The sequence below is a fragment of the Podarcis bocagei genome (assembly GCF_964188305.1).
Source record: "Podarcis bocagei genome assembly, chromosome: 12".
Lineage (NCBI taxonomy): Eukaryota > Metazoa > Chordata > Lepidosauria > Squamata > Lacertidae > Podarcis > Podarcis bocagei.
The window spans coordinates 13,275,143-13,296,478 of NC_138137.1; the positions used below are offsets into that span (position 1 = coordinate 13,275,143).

At 42.1% G+C, this 21,336-nt stretch overlaps 1 protein-coding gene across 1 annotated transcript in view; it reads right to left on the reverse strand.

Moving 5' to 3' along the window:
- Positions 1–18,047, reverse strand: part of SACM1L (SAC1 like phosphatidylinositide phosphatase) — a 32,382-nt gene extending 14,335 nt beyond the window's left edge. The window contains exons 1-10 of the mRNA XM_081164630.1: positions 17,819–18,047; positions 10,818–10,915; positions 9,209–9,283; positions 8,189–8,316; positions 7,497–7,646; positions 6,303–6,362; positions 4,362–4,395; positions 2,951–3,052; positions 905–990; positions 451–537 (exon numbers count right to left, since the gene is read on the reverse strand). Of these exons, the coding sequence (XP_081020756.1) occupies positions 451–537; positions 905–990; positions 2,951–3,052; positions 4,362–4,395; positions 6,303–6,362; positions 7,497–7,646; positions 8,189–8,316; positions 9,209–9,283; positions 10,818–10,915; positions 17,819–17,856 (858 nt within the window). The 5' untranslated portion in view covers positions 17,857–18,047. The remainder of the gene's footprint in view (positions 1–450; positions 538–904; positions 991–2,950; positions 3,053–4,361; positions 4,396–6,302; positions 6,363–7,496; positions 7,647–8,188; positions 8,317–9,208; positions 9,284–10,817; positions 10,916–17,818) is intronic.
- Positions 18,048–21,336: the final 3,289 nt, after the last annotated feature.

Sequence of the window (21,336 nt, forward strand, 5' to 3'; positions counted from 1 at the left end):
AGCAAACAGTTAAGCAGGTGAAGTTCTTGAGTCCACATTAAATGGTCCAGTCAAGTGTTTGGTCTTGGTCTTACCAGGCACCCTTGCCTGCTAATTGGCATGCATCAAGGTTCAGGCATTCCCAACCAAAGAACCTTGTGAGGCAACGCCAGCCATCCTGTTCTTGACCTACGGACTGGCCCCAAGCTTTCTTGGATTAAAAAAAACCTCTTCAGTAGAGTATAGAGAGGTTCAGGGAAAATTAAGGACTGAAGTCTGTCTTTGAAGATGAGAGGACTGCTGCTTCAAGAGCAAACCTTCAAACCATATTGAGGAACACCTTAGGGGAAAAACACTCTGCGGAAGAGCAGCAACCACCTTAGGGATTTTTGCAAATGCACACAGCCATTAGCACCATATTAATATTAAACCCTCGCTGCAGATGGACAGGAAAAAATAAATAAAACATACATGATTTATTGTTTTGCTGATCTGTGGCTTTGGTTTATATTTGAGGTTTGGTCTCTGCGACCAGAAAAAAGGAATTGATCCACGTGTCTGGAAAACAAATAGAACAGAAAACTGAAGCATACAATTGAATTGAAATACTTTATTGTCACTTGTACAACTTGTATACAATGCTATGTTATCAACACAACCTCCCAAATAATCTCTGCATCACATCTTTGAGCAGACTTGCATTAAGAGGGTAGAGGCAAAGACTAGTTATGAAAACCAAAATATAGGGCCTCAAACTTACTGGGCTTTCTACACCAGATCAAAATGTTATCTGTCCCCCCAGGCTTTTGGTTAAATTTTTCAAGCTGCCTCCTGTGCTCCTTTTAAATTATCATTTGACTATGTTCCCTTAATTGTATTGTTCATCTTGATTCCTTTCTGATGGACTGTTGAGAAATAAACGTACCTGAACAAAAGATGCTTTGCTCCCATTGTAATGTACTATCTGTTCCGTTTCTACAAAGTTTGCTGCATGCCCTTCGGAATCAATACCTGCAAGATTAAGCAATTCAGAGTTATACCTGACTGCCTATAGCTCAAAGCCTTATTATCCACATCCTTCCATTTCATCATTTCTGCATACTTCAAGTACAATGAAACCAAGAACTTCCAATAGGACATTGTGTCCTGCAGAGGATTATTTATGTTGCATTTTTGTGCATTCATAAAATGCTGCATAGACAGTGTGTTTCTGTTACTGGGTACAGCAGCTCTCCAAGAATAAAGGACGAGTAGTGGAAGATACTTCGCCACCAATGAATCGACTTTGAGATGATAATCGTAATCCAAGGAAAAAAACATGCAGTTAGCTCTCTGTATCCACTGGGGCTTTTTGTTTCACAAAAACAGTTTGTTAAATAGCAGCAATTGCAGAATTGTGAGCGGTGCTATTCCAAGGTAGTTGTGGGGAGGACGCTGCATTGAGTTGCACTTGGCATGGAGGGACAGAGAGAGAATGAACCACCCCTTTCTTCCTTCCCCAAACAGCAACTATACAGACAAACTCCCCATTTCTGTGTGTTCAAGGCACACACGCACATCACCACAAACTGGCAATGAAAAGGGGCAAAACGGCACAAAAATAGCAACCCCATAAGCCTTTGCACCAACCTTAGAGGCCTGTAGAGAGTTGTCTTTGAACAAGGAGGTTTGGAGGGAGAGACTGTGGGGGATTTTTTGTTTTTCAAAGGGTTTTTCAAGGGTGTTTTTTAGAGGGTGTTTGCAGGCTTTTTTAAAAAAACATTTTTTAATTAATTTTCACAATTAAACATTATCATTGCGTAAGTACAAAAGAATAAACCACACACAAAAAATAGAAAATAAAACATTTTCACACAATATTAAATCCATATTTTAGGATTACTGAGATCCCTCAACAAAATGCAGGCTTTTTCAATGGTGTTCCCAATATATGCATTTTTACTTAAACGGACTGTGCCTTGGAACGTACCCCCAGTGTAAATGGGTATTTGCCTACAGATTGTGTGTGTGTGTGTGTGTACACACACACATATTTGCTGATTTGTTTATTTTTATATGTGCATTTTCCTTCCTCCAAAGAAATATACCATATTTTTCGCCCCATAGGACGCACCGGCCCATAGGATGCACCTAGTTTTTTGGGGGGAAATAAAGAAAAAAAAAATTATTTCCCCCCCAGGTGCGGGGCTGGGACGGGGGAAGCCCGAGCTTCCCCCGACCCCAGCCCCCAGAATAGGCTGCTATCCGCAAGCCGTGGGAGAGCTGCGCGAAGTCGGTGCTTCTGGGTGCTGGCAAGCTCTCCACTAGCCGTGGGAGTGCTGCGTCTCCCACGGCTAGCGGATAGCTTCCTGAAGCCTGGAGAGCGAGAGGGGTCGGTGCGCACCAACCCCCCTCGCTCTCCAGGCTTCAGCGAAAGCCTGCATTCGCCCCATAGGACGCACACACACTTCCCCTTCATTTTTGGAGGGGGGAAAGTGCGTCCTATAGGGCGAAAAATACGGTACTTTTATACACAAGCAACTTGAATCTGCATCAACGTGTGGAGATAGTAGAGGCACTTGGAGAACTTTTCCAAACTAAATCTGCATAGTATGTGGTAAAACACAACAACAGTTTCATCCTGTTAACAAGACTGCCTTTGGGGGCCTGTCCCACTCAAGGCAACTTACACAGAAGTGGGAAGGAGTCACTATGCTGACTTTTCAGCAGGTGGGTCACTGTTGCTTACCAGAAGGGGAAAAGAAGCAGGGAGGTCGGTGCACTAGCAGAAGCACTGGATTGGCTCTGCTGGAACATTTGACCCCTACCAACCTCCTTGCCCCTCCCCCTTCTGGGACTCACTTGCCAGGGAACTAGTAGAGCGGTCCGTTGCCACTCAGTGAGTCATTTCTGGCCTTATGCATCATTAATATACACCTTCCCATCACCGAGGTAGCACTACTAACAACCATTCGTGGTGCACGTGTCTTACCTCTTACATAGTAGCGCACGCCTGCTCTGAAACAACTTCTTCGAGAAATAAGAATCCAGTCAAAATATTTTCCATTAATGGAACAAGAGTGCATGATAATAACTGATTGTAGGAGATGTGTTAAGGAATACACATGTGCACACTGACAACAACAGTAAATCCGATAAGGGAGCGATATCACTAACCTTTCTCAGAATGGCTCGAATACAGGAATACGGACACAGAGCTGGAACACACACCATTACTTCCTTGACAGTAAAGCTTTCATCAGCTGAACGAGGAGAGAGGCAATGTTCAGGTATTCTCTCTTCTCTGAACTTCCAGATCTGTTCTAGAGGATTGTGGGACTCTCCAGAGCAGATTTAGTGAATCACTAAAAATTGCTTATCTCCCCTTTCCACTGATGGGAGCCTTATCATCAGCTAAGAGTCAATGTTGGATACAATCCATGGAGAACACATTTTCTCTATTTCAAACTTCTTAACACTGAAATTAAGAGCAAGCAACTTAATATCTATGAGTGCAGGCATGATTAAAAATACTGGGGTTTTTTTGGTGCTTTTGTTAGGAATAGAGGGGAAGAGAAATTTGCATTTCCCCTCAATTTCCAACTGGTAGGGAAAAAGAGATCTGTATAAACATTTTTATGAAGAAGCCATTTTGTTGGGACTTCAAACCAAACCTGATAAATAGTACTTACTGCACTGCGCATACACCCACACACTAACTAAAGTGAACTCCAAGGGCATATTATGTAGCCAAAATACCACAATGCACACAGAAGCAGGTGGTGCAACCATGCTTGGGGGATCCCACAATACTTGAAAAGTTCAGAAAATCTGCAGAAAAACCCTAAGAGGCATCCCACCCCATTCCAAAAAACCAACCAACCCACCCAACAGACACTACTGAATGGCCATGTAATGCTGGTCAATTGTTGGGGGGAGAGGAGGGGAAGCCAAGTGAAAGCTAGAGTGGGGGTTAGAAATGAAAATCAATGGAGTTTTATGGAAGAAGGCCTGGCTCAACACTGAACAGGAGCACTCCACACGTCAGCATTTTGGTCTCACCGGCTAATATCTTAAACACAAATCATGACCCCTTCTTACATTGGAACTGAACAGCACAATTTGTTTATGTTCTAGCCAAGAAACAGTAAATAGTATTACTCAGCCAGCTCCTTTTCTCCCAGTCCCTGCAGTGCCTGGATGATGTTGTTTTTGGAGGGGGTAGCTTTTAGGATGAAGTTGGAAGTTTTAGAGGAGGTATTCAAAATTGTATATGCTAAAAAGCTTTGGCATTTCCACCTTCAAGTTGCTCAGGTACCTCATTTTGTAGAATGAGTGTGGAAGCAGCACTCTGCCAAGGCTCTAAATATTAACCGAATTGTGACAGAATCATGAAAAGATACATCCATGCATCACTGGAGTGGCAAACCTATGGATCTGTAAAACAAACATTTCACGGTTGAACCACCATATTTGAGTATTTGAAGACTTGCCCAAGCACTGGACATTTGAATGTCAAGAAATACAGAACTTACACAAACTAACAATACAGCATTTACAACATTTATTTACCGTAAAATGTCCTGTACTCACACTGTATGTGCTTAATGCCACCTGCTTGTAGCACACGGATCAATAATATACCTTAATTATATCATGCTTTAGAATTTTGAGCCTCGCATATGCATTGTTTCAGTATCCTTTCAACCACCTTGCAAGGTAGATGAAACTTACTCCTTATTGCATATGCATGGAAACAAGAAGGCCACCTGACACATTCCTACCAAAGTTGAGATTTGGCAGACAAAATGTGGAAGGGCAAAGCAAAGTAACCCCTTCTCACATGCAAGAGAAATAAACTTATACCTACACAGAAGAGGGATGTACAAGGGAAGAGTCTTGTTCAAAGTCTAAAAATAAGCATTCCTTAAAGGAACCTGTTTTCAGGAACTTATAAGATTTGGGATTTGTAGCATGAAACTGTTTGAAAAACACATTAGTTGTTGTAACTACAGTCGTACCTTGGATCCTGAACGCCTTTGTACTCAGATGTTTTGGCTCCCGAATGCTGCAATCCCAAATAATTGTTCCAGTTTGCAAACGTTCTTTGGAACCCAAACGTCCGATGGGGCTTCCATGGCTTCTGATTGGCTGCAGGAAGCTCCTGCAGCCAATAAGAAGCCACACTTTGGTTTCCGAACATTTTGGAAGTCGAACGGACTTCCAGAATGGATTCTGTTCGACTACCAAGGTATGACTATATGTACTCCACCTTGAGCACTTTGGAGGAAAAGTGGGATATAAATGGAATAATAAATAAAACGAGTGGCTTTGATGCTTGCATTTTCTTCTCTCTGAAGTGAAATTTAAACTAAGAGTTTCCCCAATTCTCTGCTCAGGTTCTTAGCTACAAAGCTACACTAGCTCTTGGTTTAAGAAAATGTTTCCTATTACCTACCAAACTTATGGCTCAGGCAAAACCTCAACCTGGGACTTTGCGCCTCTTAGCCCACCCTCTTAGTCATTGGTAAACAATGATATCTGCTCCATGGCTAAATGCCGTTGGTTCAGAGCGTTAATTGTTGGATCGTACCATAAGGCAGCTAATTGCAGAAGTAAGCATTTGTATGAACATAAAGAGCACAGAATAGGTGAGGTTTTTTTCCCCTCCAAAGCTGCAGGCTAGAAAGAGATTGTTTTCATCACTAACAGTTTCACAAGCTGCTATTTTGTTAAGCTGACAGTCTTAATGAATTGTTTGGCTCTCGGCAGCTGCTGTGACATCTCAAGGGAGATTTGTAGTATCTCTTGTAAAGGCAGCATTCTGGGAGCCACCTCATCCAGATCCATTGGCAAACACTCTATTTGCACCTTGCCTGTTCACTGCTGAAAGGAATTAGGGTGGTTAGCTGACCTGCGAGGAATTAATACCACGTCTTGGCAAGGAAAAACTGTATCCTGCATGCATAATTGAGGACTCTTCTTATCGAGCTGTGCAAGACGTTGAATGAGTGAATTTGCTCTACACACGTCTTAATAGGAGGGTGGCTGACAAATTTAAGTTCCCAACACCTTTGGTTGGGAAAGATGCCTAGGAACCCCCACTTTATTAAGGTCTTTTTCAACTAGCAAAAGCACTAGTGTTTTTGCTCCATTTTAAAATAAAGGCTATTGGTTTCTGTAACACTTATTACTATATAGTTTGCTACAGCCATAAAAGACTTCGCATTTTATCACCAGCTGTTCTGGTCACATGAACCCAAAAGCAGGCCAGCTTTTATAGCTGTGTTTCCCCTGTCTTCAACATTATGGAGATTATGCTTAACAAAATGCATATACATTACCTCAGGCTGAGCAGCGAATTCTCTAAGGAGGTGCCCATTCCATACAAACCGAGGATCAGCCTGCAAGGAGTTGAATCATAGGGTAAATTTTAAACACCAAGGGTCTTCTTTGCTTTCAGACAATGCTTTCCTGAAATGTGGCAGTAAGCCAATCCCTTCCCCCTACCACCTAACAATTAAAGAAACACATGCCTCTCTTCCCCAAAAAGAGTACAGTGGTGCCTCGCAAGACGAAAATAATCCGTTCCGCGAGTCTCTTCATCTAGCGGTTTTTTCGTCTTGCAAAGCAACCCTATTAGCGGATTAGTGCTATTAGCGGTTTAGCGGCTATTAAAGGCTTAGCGGCTAAAAGGCTATTAGCGGCTTAGTGGCTTAGAAAAGGGGGGGGGAGCGAAAAAAATTGCAAGACTCGCAAGACATTTTCGTCTTGCGAAGCAAGCCCATAGGGAAATTCGTCTTGCGAAGCGCATCGAAAAACGGAAAACCCTTTCGTCTAGCGGGTTTTCCGTCTTGCGAGGCATTCGTCTTGCGGGGCACCACTGTAAAACAAATCAGGTGGTAGATCAGTGGTTCGCAGAATAAATCCCCAAACTATCAATCTAAATTTAAGATCAAATGGCTTTTGTTGCAAACAGGATATTACATAATAATACATTGCAACTTTTACAGTTTAAATAAATATAGAAAAGGTAAAGCACCCCTGGCAGGTTAAGTCTAGTCAAAGGCGACTATGGGGTTGTGGCACTCATCTCGCTCTCAGGCCGAGGGAGCAGGCGTTTGTCCACAGACAGCCTTCCAGGTCATGTGGCCAGCATAACTAAACCGCTTCTGGCGCAACACAAAACCGTGACGGAAATCATAGCGCACAGAAATGCTGTTTACCTTCCTGTCACAGTGGTACCTATTTATCTACTTGCACTGGAATGCTTTCGAACTGCTAGGCTGGCAGGATCTGGGACTGAGTAACGGGAGCTCACCCCATCATGGGGATTCGAACTGCCGACCTTCTGATTGGCAAGCCCAAGAGACTCTGGTTTAGACCACAGTGCCACCCGTGTCCTGACAGTCTCTATTTACAGTTTAAATAAACACGCTATCATTCAGGTACTGTGTGTGTGTGTGTGTGTGTGTGTGTGTGTGTGTGTGTGTGTGTGTGTATTTATTTAGTTGGCAATAAACTGTATCCTTTCTTACCCTTTCTAGCAAGCTCATTTCTTGGAACTCCGGGCTGGTATTAGCCAACCGTTGTAAAGTGTGCGTTAAGTCGTATGTCGTAGAGAAATAAAATCCGTCCACACTCAATACATGGCTAATCATTGATAAAAAGACTTTATTGTCCTGTAACTGTTAAAGAGAGAAAGCATTATTATTTGCCACACGGTCTCTAATTTCCCCTCCTGGTTATTACAAGTTTCCTACAATATCCGACAGAGAGCTCACAGAGAAAATGTTTCAAGGTTCTTCTTTTCAAGATAAAGCATTCTGTTGCTAAAATATAACCCAATTCCACCATACCAATGCACAGCTGTTTATGAGGAGTTAAGAACTTATGGTCAGGAGTAAAAGAACACTGTGTGCTTCTAACAGCAGCTCTGCGTGCAAGCAAGAAGGAATGGGAATGCATCAATTTTACCCTCTTAACTGCACTAAATTTTGTTCTGGAGGATGTGTTGACCTTCAGAAGCAGCTCTACAGTGAAAGGAACATGCTGCAATGAGAAGGTATCCTCTGAGAAAAAGTGTCCCTTTGGACCCCAGCCTTTTTTTAATTCATACAAATAATGCTTGAACAAGTCATATTTTTTAACAAAGAGATCTATGCTCATTTCATCTCAAACATATTTCAAAGTAGCTGAAAGGTGTTTCTGTTACCAAATATATTCCTACCTGAATATCAGTTAAATGTAGCATGGTCTTTTTGTAAGAGAGGATGTCAAAGTCTATTGCTTTCCAAACAACATGATTGAAAAATTCACCTACTTTTCTCTTTTTTGTTATTACAATAAGATACGTGCCTGTAAAACAGAAGGACTCTGGTTAGCAATACTGATTTGTCTTCTACTAATATAAGGCAGTTCTAGCAAAAAGGAAGCAGGGACACTGAACTTCATGCCTTGCTTCAAATAGTTTACAATGTTTGTCATCACCACTACAATCTTGAGAGCTGGAATTCTCTTCCACCACAAAACATGATGAAGCATGTTTCTGTTGTACTGCTCCATGTACCAGTTTTCAGGAGATTCATGGACGCTGTGGTTTTTAAACGATATTCCGGCTGCATGTACTCATCACAAATCGCCATTCCCAAAAACTGTCAAATAGCCAATCACAAATTTGAATGCTCTTTCACTTCAGAAACCATCATGGGGAGTGGGGTGGAACTGTGGCTGAGCCCTCAACTTAATGTGCTGCTTTTATAAGCAAGACTTAAAACACAAAGAGGGAACATCAAAATATGCATTGCCACACATGCAGCCTGAAATGATGACATTACAGCAGAGTGGTAAAGGGACCCCTGACCATTAGGTCCAGTCGTGGCCGACTCTGGGGTTGTGGCGCTCATCTTGCTTTATTGGCCGAGGGAGCCGGCGTACAGCCTCCGGGTCACGTGACCAGCATGACTCAGCTGCTTCTGGCGAACCAGAGCAGCGCACGGAAACGCCATTTACCTTCCCGCCGGAGCGGTATTTATTTATCTACTTGCACTTTGACGTGCTTTCGGACTGCTAGGTTGGCGGGAGCTGGGACCGAGCAAAGGGAGCTCACCCTAGGCTCTGTGGTTTAACCCACAGTGCCACCCATGTACCACATAACAATTCTGAATGTGCACTAGGCTCTTATTATAAGATCTCAAAATATATGTGTGACATCATAAATAATACTTCTTCATAACTGAAATTATCATACCTGCCACTAGACGGATTGTCCCCAAAATGCCATATATTTGCCTGGTAACTGCTGAAGGCGGAATATCTTTCTTAACTGCAAAGGAAAAACAGGATACGCTGTCTCAGTATACCAGTATTAGATCTATCACATGCAGCCAAACACAATCCAGTAAGATTTGAATGACCCTGTGTGCATAATAAATAGTTTAACATTACTAAGATCAAAACTAAAAACTTGAAAATTTAAACACATGGAACTAACACTAATTATTAGATGAATTTGGAATCATTCACACATTAGATGAGATTCTTTCCACAACCCCCCGCCAATACAGACTTGATTTACTGAAGCCTCAAAATCAGTGCTGTATTTAGCAGTTCCTGACTTCAATACATTTACCTGTCTCTGCAGGTAAAAGTCTCAGGAGAGGATTTGTGAGTATGGAAAGGTGCATTTATTTTAGAAGAATTACCATCAACACTGGGGGCTACAGAGTCATAAGAACCAAAACACAACCAGGAAAATGGTGGGGGTGGGGGAGAATTATTTGTTACCATCAACAGAAAGTAGGAAATCAAAAATATGCAGCAATGCCACTGCTTTTAAAGGATGCAGATAGCCGGTTGGGGGGTAGAATGTTAGAACCACCTACACTTTATAGTTTAAGAGGTTTAACTATATTTATTGACTGTTTAATTAAACAGTCAGTCCCAGGGAATTACTAGTTCAGCAGTGGGTCTGGGAACCTCTAACTAAATTGTTACCTCCTCATCAAACTGCAATTCCTAAAATTCTTTGGCGGAAGCCACAACAGTTATATGACAGAAATCAATGTAATGTACCAAAGCTTTTTGAAATTACTTTTAATTGTTGGAGTAGATTTGGTTGTTCTTAGGTCCCACCTCCCTTTTTAGTGGCTGTGTGGAGTGGTAGGATTCTATTGTTTCTGTTCATTGTTTTGTTGGTCTTTTTTGCCGTTGTTACTATTGTAATGTTGTATATGCTTTTAACTGATTATATCAGATACTGTAAATCACCTTTCTGAATAAACAAATAAATAAAGATGTTCCACAAGAGCTGACAGGAAGCAAAATTCACCTAGCAGGTTTTAAGCTTATTCCACCATGGAGCATCCCTGCCACCATTTGATACGTACAGGAAAAACACAGAAAAGTTCTGAGTCATCACTGCTTCTTTCCTTCCTTCACCAAATATTGATTCAGTATTGAATTGTTTCTTCTACTAGAGACGTATTGCAACCAGGAAGTGTGGTGTTTGTACAGCTAAAGCCAACTGGATTCATATACTGCTACACAATAAACAGAATTTCCTTAAAGTTTCTATTCCAAAGCTCATTGCTTGAATATAAGCTTGAGAAACTTGAATACACATAATACTTTTCACAAATACACACTAAATTTTCAGAATGTACAGGTAAATGAAAATAAATTTGATCAGTCAACAAATATATAAACAGATACAGTATTACGAAGGAGGAAGGATAACTGATGGGTTTATGAGCCAGATTTGTGATGGTTTTCAGGTTGCTGGCTAATTTACTGTGTAGCTTAAAGTAAAACAATTTAAGGCTAAACTACAGCATTTCCAAAGTGATGATGAAAAATACCTGTAAGAGTGACCTCTGTGGAGACTCTGTCAATGGAAAGCACGTCATTGGCTCCATCATCACAAGCTTCCACATAAAACCTTTCTGGCGTTATGTGCCTAAAATGCAAGAAATGTGCAAGATCACCACCAGACAAGCAACATCACTTTAAAATACTAGGGCTTGCTGGAATTCTTATCACGATCACCCATAGGAAGAAAAGCTATATACCCAATATGCAAGACAGTAAACAAAGACAGGAAGTAAAAAGCTCAGGTTTGGGAAAGAGCTGTAGTGCATTCTTCTTTGAATGCAAAAAGTGCCAGGTTCAAACTCCAATATCTCTAGGTATGGCTGGGAAAGACTCTGTTTGAAACCATGAGAGTGTTTCATAAATGTACTACCGAGCTGGTTGGACCAATAGTCTGAGTTCATATAAGGCAATGCCCTATGTTTAGCATCAATATAGTCAAACCTCAAATCTTACTACTTTGAGGAAACTTTGAAAACAAAACTTAAATTTGAAAGGAAGAAGCACTCTTCCTGAAAGAGGAAGATCTCTCACATGTGTAACATTCCATTTTTGATGTAACTGAATTATCTCTGCACCTTCCAGTCCATCTCCCAATGCTTCATTGTGCTTCTCTTGATTTTTCCTATACCTCCCCACTTTCCCCATGTATTCTGGGCACTGGGCAGAACATACAAATTACAGGACATACCACAAAACACTCAACTAAATGGAGATAACCACTGTGGATGAGAAATATGATTTAAGAAGTCTGTAGTTTAAATATCACTTCAGAGCAAGACACCAAGAATAAAAAAATCTACTTTAAGTGTATTTGCTTTCTAACGCTTTCTTTAAAAGAAAAAAGACTTTCTGCTCAGAATGGCACGTGCTAATAACCTAACTAAATTACATTATTAGGCACAGACACGCATGACATGCAAACGATGCGAGATCAAACAATGGAATCACATTTCCATATTCACAGCAAATGGCAGCTAGCTATCCAGCAAAAGGAAAGAGCAACCAATTCACTTTCATTTTCAGCCAGGAAAGCATATGGGAGCCCATATTTTTTATTAGCAAAACAACTTGACAGCTTCAAACAGAGCAATGCAAGATAAGAAGTGGGGGGAAGCTGCCTCTGAGCAGCTGATTTAGGAGAAGGGACAAGATATCTATGCACTGTTAAGCAGTGAGATTGGCAAAACAGGGTGAGAGGAGAGAAAGGGAGCGCAAGCCTCGGATGCAGTCATCCATTATGCTGGCAGAGGCCAATTACAAGGCACTCAAAACTAAGGACTGACAACAGGGAGGATCTACAGGGAGGGCGACTAAAGTAGGTAAGCCATTTCCATGCTTATCAGCTGGAAAATGGGTGGGGCTCCTGCCTGCTTGATGTTTCAGCCACCTGATTCCACACACTGTTTTCACAGCAGCAAGGTTTTTCATCCCAGATAGAAATCTTGGAAGCTCAGAAATGCTAACCTCCCCCTCCTACTGCCTTTTTCCATTCCTTAGTCTAAGGTAACAGATATTGCTAGAACTTTAGACAGGCTATCAAATAGAGATACAGTACAGTACAAAGAAGAATGAGAAAAACCTGCAGAGCATCTCACATTTAAAAAGCACTAAAGGAGGATAAACTAAAATCTGAAACTGGCTGGTGGGTCTAAAGACTGAAGCCTCCTCAACTACTTTGAGTATTAAGACTGTTTCATGTTCAGATCCTATTTCTATAGGTGCTGTACAGCTTAGGGCTAATTCCTGCACACATACCTCGCTTACAGTCTAGCACTGGAACTGTTGCAACTGAAAAGACAAGTGCTGCTTATGGTGATTATTAGGCATAGGAGCATCTTATCCTATGCTTAGCCATGCCAACCAATTCAGAAATGCACATCGTTTAATGCTGGCATCATCAAATAAAATGATTGTGTATGAGCAAATGCATGTTCCATCTGCTTTGTTCTTTGACTGCAACACAATATGATTGGATGGATTAATATGGAATTTCTCAGGGACTTTGACATACAAAATGCTTTATACTCCATCTCTCTTATCCTCGCCAAAAATATAATAGAGCAACAGAGAGTCTCATGACTCCTTACTTAGAAGAGAACGTCACATTCCCAGGAATCCTAAAGTTTGGCTCACTGCTCTCTCTCCCAGCCTGATCACCCAAACTCCAAAACCAAATAACCCTCCTAACTAATGATCAAGTAGCACAGCACAGGGCATTTACAAACTCTCTTTAAAATCTTTATAGTTATTTTCTCAATCAATTGTACTGCAATCACTCTCTGGGTTCATTAACTTGCCACAGGAGTTTAACTCCTGGCATGGCTCATTATAGCATCTGCCTGGAAAACAAAATAAGATCAAATTGGTCCACCTTTGTAACTTCCTTTGCATATCAATCTACAGTTGTTGTCAATCTAGATGGCACACGAGACAACTGAATTCCCCAACTATTCCATAGTATTTTCTTATTGTTGCCTGTACGATCATGGTGCTTTGATTCCAAAGCTGTGCATTTCTTTATTTTATTAACAAAGGCAATGAGGGAATGGAGAGGCCTTGTTTCTCATTGCCCTTGAATGCTACTGCTATAAATTTGATTCAGCTTGCATTTAAAGCCAAATGTTCAACTTCTGAAACAATACGAGAATAGAACTATAGCCATCCTTCAAAGTTTGCACTTATCACAGTTTTGCAATACCAACCAATGTTTATAAAAATGTAGCAGCAAAAGAGGATATCCTGTCTCCCTAGTGCAACCTTGACTTGGTATTTCTTTGCGCCTTCATGTACTTCATGCCTAGTTCTCCTCTTCCTTCAAACTTCACCAAAATTTCCAGGTTATGGCCCTTTTCTGCCTTTCCACTCTATCTGTCTAAATGAATCTATCTCCAAAGTTATCCAGCAACAACTAGAAAGTTAAATAAATAAAATTAACAAGATACCAACAAAGGCTTGCTTTAAAACAAAAATCAACATTTGTTTCTTTTAGCAATATAACAACAGGGGCAAACATGTTCTTTAAAAATGAAAACTCAAAGTTATTCAATCTTGAGTTACCTAGATGAGCTAGTTTATATTTGAGATAAAGATCTTGCAATGAGGTCTTGTTTAGTTTTATGGTTTAGTTTCATAGGCTGCCAAACATATCTGGACGCATTTCAAATCACAAAATCCATGTATTATTTTCTCACTTGCAACCATCTCACAGAATGGGTAGACAATTCAGAGATAGACCTTACTGAATGCTTAATACTCATTTGGGATTTGCAGATGTAAGTCTTCTCTGCAAAAGCACCTTACTCTTTTTCCAATTAGGGGGAAAGACATTATGCACTTAGTATTTGATGCTCTAATGGCATATAAAGTTAGCATTGCATTCAGCATCCACTATCATTTCAGAATTCTTTTATACAGTTTCACTGCTCCAACCTTGATTTCAGTAATGTACATATTTCCATCATGAATGCTTAATATTATTCTAATACAGGAAGCTACTCAATGCCAGCAACCACAGATTGTTGAGAGAAGAATTCAAAAAAGGCACACATACCGTGCTGAGCAGTGCATCACCCATCCATCTTGACATTATCCTCAAACTAAAACGAGAATGAGGGCAGACAGGCCACATTACACTAACATTTATGCAGCACCCTGAACAGAGGTGATTCTGCAAATTGTATAAAACGTTACATTTCAGTTCTACTTACACTGCTCTGTGCTTCAAGTTGCCTCATGTCCCAATCAAATAATTTTCAATTGCATAACCCTTCTAAGTATCCCTATTAACATAACTAACCTTTTTTTAAGCAAAGCAGCAACAGCTTTCTTTAAAGAGAAAAAAGTCATTTCTGCATGTTCTCGCTCGCTATTCATCTGATTTTATTAAAGCTGAGATGCTGCCTGTCAAATATAACGTGATCAAAAGAATGCCTTTTTCTATATGTCAGCCTACATTACTGAATGGCAAAGGCAAAAGTGACAGCTCCCTGTTCCAAGGCATGCAGGATCTGGGTAGACACCTACTTGAGAAGACACTGTCTACACTTCATGAGAACTACATTTAAAAGTGAACTTTCATCTTCTATAATTGACCTGCTCGCATTTCAAACACAAAACCTGCAATTGTTTGGGGTGTCCTTGGGGTTCCAACTAAGAGTCAAAGGTAAAATCTCTTGAATATCGTTCAAAAAGTGAAGGTCATAAGATAAAAATTCCATATCAATACCTTTATCACTGACATTCATCCATATGTACATAACATAATAACTGACTGCAGTACTTTCAAATTTTCATATTACTGGTTTTCCAACAGTTAATTCTGTTTCTGTTTCTCTTTATTTGCATGCCTACTATTTAAATACAAGACTTTAGTTATTAAACAGTATACAGTTTAAATATTTTTAATAAGTAAGTAGATCGCTGCTGTTTGGTTTTATTAATGTGTCCTATTGAGCTGTCTTTGTTATAAGCTCCATTGTTAAATAGCAGCTAGGTGGGCACCTGCATATATTTTTGCATGCTCTCATCCTCATTTTTGCTCCACAAAGCAGCCCATCAATTGATTAATCTACATGCTCTCTTGAAATATTTCACAGCAGAATGCAAACATGGCTTGAGAAAATAAAAACAGTAAATATCATTCCTGAGGAACCTGTAGCTGGTCAGGGGTACTGCAACAATGAAACAATCTTTCTACACTTTGCTGGCACTCTAAAATCAGGGACGGGGAAGCTGGTGTCCTCCATATGTCATTGGTCTGGGATGACAGGGGTTGAGGGCACCAGATTTCGCATCCCTGATCTAAAGGAAAAGCAGGATAGCCAAGGAACAATTGAATTAGCTTGTTGAAATTAAACTGAGGACACATGCAAGAAGAGGCCTGCATGCACCTACCACTTGATCAGATAATGTCACAATTGAAACATATATCAGGTTACACAAGAATTAAATGTCAACAGAAAAAGTGACTTTAAATCCTCTTCTAATCCCAGTGGAAGTTGCAGGAAATTTTGCAACCCCCAAAGTACTTGAAAGGCCTATTTGAAAACACAACCACCTAAGTAATACAAATGACGACCCAGGAACAGAGTTTGATTTTGAACGATCCCCATAGTGATTAGGCACTTAATTATTAAACACACACAAGACTGCAGAAATTAAATGCAACAGCATCGGTATACCTGATAATTTAAACTCTAACCTTCTAACTGTGCATATTTAGAAGAAAATTCCACTAATTTCATAGGTCTTCTTTCCATGAAGGTACATTTTAAGATGAGGATGCTAGATCTCTTTTAACCAACACTAAAGATGTTTACAAAAGAATCTCCCTGGAGTGCCCTGAGTCATCTTCCGCCCAGAACCATATGTTCCCTTCCCTGGCATTTCTCATTTTGCTAGGCTAACCTTCACTTCAGACATCGGTTATCTTGTTCCTGCAGGCTATAGTGTTAGAAAGAATGCAACTGAGCCCCTTTTTAACTTCATTATGAATAATGCAATTACTAGAAAGACTGGCAGAAGTTATTCTACTTTTCAGGAGACACAGTAAAGGCAGAATCACATTTGCAAAGAAACTGACAGGAGAAAACAAAGAATGGACATGCAAAGTGAAAGTGGAGAGGAAGTTCAGGTAAACCAAGAAGCTGCTTCTATGTAAGAATTTACAGGAACGGTATGCATTGCAACAAGAGGAAAGACAACAAAACCCTGAAATTACTATTACTTACACAATGTAAATTTTTACATGGAAGAGCCTCCATATTTGTAAGGAATTATGTTTGCTTTACTATTCATTCCCCCCCCTTTACTGTCTTACCCACCTCGCTTCTCCTTGGAGAAACAGGCAGAATAGGCAAAAAATAAAATAAAATACAGTAAGCAACTCATTTCCACCGGGAAGTAGTTAGTCCCCAAGATGTTGCAGCCTAGTTGTTAATCAGAGTACATATTATTCAGGTGCAGGACCCAGGGTGAGAAGAGCAGGTGTGTGATTAGCGATCTGAGGGACAGATTAGAGGCCTGGGATGTTTGTTGTTGTTGTTTAGTCGTGTCAGCCATGAAACTCTCTGGGTGACCTTGGGCCAAACACCTTCTCCTCAGCCTTACCTCTTCACAGAGTTCTTAGCGAGCATAAAAAGTGGACAAGAAAGACCTTGCACCAACCTATAGGCTGAGGATAGTTCAGTGGAGTGGAGCATGAGACTCAATGTCAGCGTTGTAAAATGGGGGGGGGGATCCTAAATTGCAAGGGATTGATGACCCTCACACAGTCCCTTCCAACTCTACGGTTCTATGAACTCTCTGGAGGAAAAACCGCACCAGAAAAAAAGGAATAAATGTTGGTGTTGTGGGGGGGGGGGAATACCCACTGAGAAGAAAAATGTAGGAAAGGCAATGTGACCCTGTGGAAACGCCCTCAATGAGATGAGCAACTATATAACCTTTAGAAGATGCGCAATGATGTGATGTGCAATGCTTTACTAATATACTGTGTGTGTGTGTGTGTGTGTATTTCTGTGTGTGTGTTGGAAGCTGCCCAGTGTGGCTGGGGCGACCCAGTCGGAGGGGCGGGGTACGAACAATAAAACTGCTGCTGCTGCTGTTATTTAAGCAACATGGGGTAAGAGGGGTCGGAAATAGAAAAATAACCCAAGCTAGTCTGGTCGCGTCAGAAGAAATTTTTGGCGGGGAAATGAAGCGACAGGGAAGATGAGGCGAGTGGAAGGAACTGTTTTGCTTGTGCAAAGCTGGGGGGGGGGCAATCTGGGGCGGAGGGGGCGTCGTCGGAAAGAGGGGCAGCCGAGGAGGGAAGCTCGGAAAATGGCCACGGAAGGGGAGGAGGAGGAGGAGGACGGCGAGGAGAGGCCGGCGGGTGGTGGCCACTGCGGGTCTTGCCATTGGGACGGGGTGGTCTGCACTGCAGGGAGGGTTTTTTCCCCGCCCTCTCCCTCCCTCCCTCCCGCCCGCCCGCCCGCCGTCCACTCACAGCTTCAAGTTCTCGTAGGCTCCTGCCGCCGCCGCCATGGCTGCCCCCTCAGCCGCTCGCCTCTGAAGTGCCGCCCGGCTGCTCCGCGTCCAGGACTCTCGCCTCACCTCTCACCTGACGCGCCTGGGCCTTTCGGGACGGAGCGCCGCTCGGGACAAAGCTACTCGGAAAGCATTTCGGCGAAGGCGTCGGCTGATTGGAGGAGGCCGCCGCTCAAGGCCACGCCGGCCTTACGCTCGCGGAGAGGGAGGGGGAGAGGGCGGGCAGGAGCTCGGAATTGTGACGCTGCTAAGGCGCGAGCTTCGGGCGACGCCGAACGCAGCCCGAGCCCGGATTGGCCGCGAGATTCGCTTGGGCTCCGCCTCCGCATAAAAAAAAAAAGCTTTCGCTGGCTACTGGCCGAAGCGAAGGCGCCTGGGAGGGTTTTGATTGGCTGGCTATCCCCCCACCCATCCAATTGAGAGAGGAGTAAGATTCTGCGGCGGATGAATTTAGAATATAGGCAGAGAAGCGTTATCCAGCAGCGGGGCCAGTGGCGCAATGGATAACGCGTCTGACTACGGATCAGAAGATTCTAGGTTCGACTCCTGGCTGGCTCGGCCGTATTTTTTCCTCCTACTGCTTATTTAATTCAGGTTAGAGTTTTGAGCAGTGGGATTGCAAAATTCTCAACAGTTTCTGATTCAGTTGGCTGCAGATCCACTGTCGCTTTCTGCAGTCCCGAAACTCCTGGTGCATTTGTTTTTGTTTGATTTGATCTTTCTATGCCGCTTTTCATTCAAATGAATCCCAAAGCGACTTACAAAGAATAAATAACAGCGTCATTATAGCACTTATATAACATAATAGAACATCAGAAATACAGCATAGAGTAATTAACAAAGAATCAGTCAAACAACTGCAATCTATAAACACTGTTAACAAAGCAACAACAAAAATTAAGCTGAAACATCACAATTAAAGCAAAAGTCATATGATTAGCAAAGCAATACTGCATTTGTAATCCATAAAACAATATTAACGATGGTAAAAGATTAAGCACTGTTAAGTTCATATGCACTCTCCATACTCCCATGATTTTTTATTGTACTGTGTGACATACCAAAATTCCGATCCAAAATAAAGCTATTAACTTTTGCCCAAAGTGCAGGTTTTGCAAATTGCAATGTGAGAATTTTCTCAAAACTATGACCACTGTATTAACTACTACATTGCACTATTAGTTTATGAGTACCACCTGTCTTTATACAATGGTACCTCGGGTTACATATGCTTCAGGTTACATACGCTTCAGGTTACAGACTCCGCTAACCCAGAAATAGTGCTTCAGGTTATGAACTTTGCTTCAGGATAAGAACAGAAATCGTGCTCCAGCGGCGCAGCGGCAGTAGGAGGCCCCATTAGCTAAAGTGGTGCTTCAGGTTAAGAACAGTTTCAGGTTAAGAACGGACCTCCGGAACGAATTAAGTACTTAACCCGAGGCACCAATGTATAGGGGTAGTTCTTCCACTGTTGGAGGCTTGGCGTTGGGGGACGACGACAATAAAAATTCCAGCAGTTTTCAGCTTCTACTGCCTCATGTTGGCTGCACACCTGAGATTTCCTGCTGTGCCACCCTTACAACAGCCGGGCAGGAGAAGGAGCCTGGGCGTGCACTTAGACACTGAAGAAGTCAGCAAAGACCCAGATCTTTAAGTAGCACTCTGTGGATTGGTGCAGAACTGTGGGGTAAAATGAGTTTTCTTTGTGTCTTGTTTCGTCTATAACTCTTGGATTTTGAGACAAAATCTGCAAAATCTTTTAGGGCTTAACAGTAGTAAGTGAATGTGGCTTTGCAGGAGATGTATGTTCTTAGCAGGAACCTCAAGACCTCAGACCTGCACTCCAAAGACGGCACCCGGAGAAGAGTGTGGAAGCTGGCAGTATCGTCTGGGTTATTTTCAGGAATGCACATCAATCTCTATGTTTGCCCCAAAGGAGTCCTGTCTTTGTGGATGTCCCATGCAGAGCACACCCAAAGGCCTGAAGATTTTCTGGACACTCCCCACAAAAATCTCTCACAGCACCCATAGCTTTGTGGGTGCCCTTGATCAAATGCTTGCAGAATGCCTGGAGTTCACTGTTAATAAGCAGTAGCTCATAAGAGGTCCTAAGATACACAGTTCAGATATAGATGGAGAAACACAGACAGAGTTTTGTGCAGAGTATACTGCAGAGAAGATCCAAGTGGAAACCACTTGAAGCTGAGCTGGTTTAACTAGGGCAGACAGGAGGCTGGGGGCAGGTCACTGGCTCAGAGGCCATGGTACTACCTCCATACAGATGGAAAACCAACCCTCACAAAGCTCAAGGGCTTTTTAGCCAGGACCTGTTTGCACAACAGCCATTGCAGTTTTCTTTGCGCAATGTTTGCTAGAGGTTGCTGCAATGGTGTGTGTGTTTTTTTGCAAAAGGGTGTTCCTCTTAGCAGAAGTGCACTGTGTGCAAAGTGAAAATGCCAATAGGGCTTGCTTTGACAGCAATTTATAGACAATGAACCACCCCTCCCACCTTGTTGCACCTTTGTACACACAGTACAGGGACTATGAGAATGGTGAGCAGCAGCAACAGTGACAACCACAGGAGGAGCCCATGTTGTCCCAGGAGAGACTGCAGGATCCTGAAAAGGGAGCTTTGGGCATAGGTGGCCAAGGAGCCTCAAAATAGCATCAAGTTGTACTCACCTTACACAGGTTACCCTTGATGAATGTTTGGGACCAACAGTGAGCAGATGCTGCAAGTGACATGAGCGTCTTGTATTTCTGCTTATGTGTGTATGGCGTGCATGTTTATTAGTGCAAACCCATCAGTGAAATTCCCATGCAGGGAATCGTCAGAAGACGTGCAGTGTGTGCACTTTGCATGCCACTGACTACCGCCACAAAGTTACAGTGGACAAAATGAAAGCCATTCCTGTTATAGGTAACTTTCTTTCCCTGTACTGTAATAAGAGTTCTGTTGACATCTATTTGATGGGTTAGCTCCCACAGCTGAACAGTTTGTTGCCCTCACTGTGGACCTATTATGTCAGCTTTCACTCCTTAGAAGGAGAGTAGTAAGCAAATTCAACTGGTTGAACTGAAGGAGATCAACCAGAGATGGATGGGGTACTACTACTACTACTACAGCGGTACCTTGGGTTACATACACTTCAGGTTACATACGTTTCAGGTTACAGACTCCGCTAACCCAGAAATAGTGCTTCAGGTTAAGAACTTTGCTTCAGGATGAGAAAAGAAATTGTGCTCCAGCAGGAGGCCCCATTAGCTAAAGTGGTGCTTCAGGTTAAGAACAGTTTCAGGTTAAGAACGGATCTCCGGAACGGATTAAGTACTTAACCCGAGGTACCACTGTACTACCAGTAATAATGATATATCATCTACAATGTTCATTAGAAATAATACTTTTTAAAGACTTTGTTTTATGTTGATGGCTGTTTGGAAATGCAGTTTGTTTTTAGTTAGTATTTTGATTGTGCG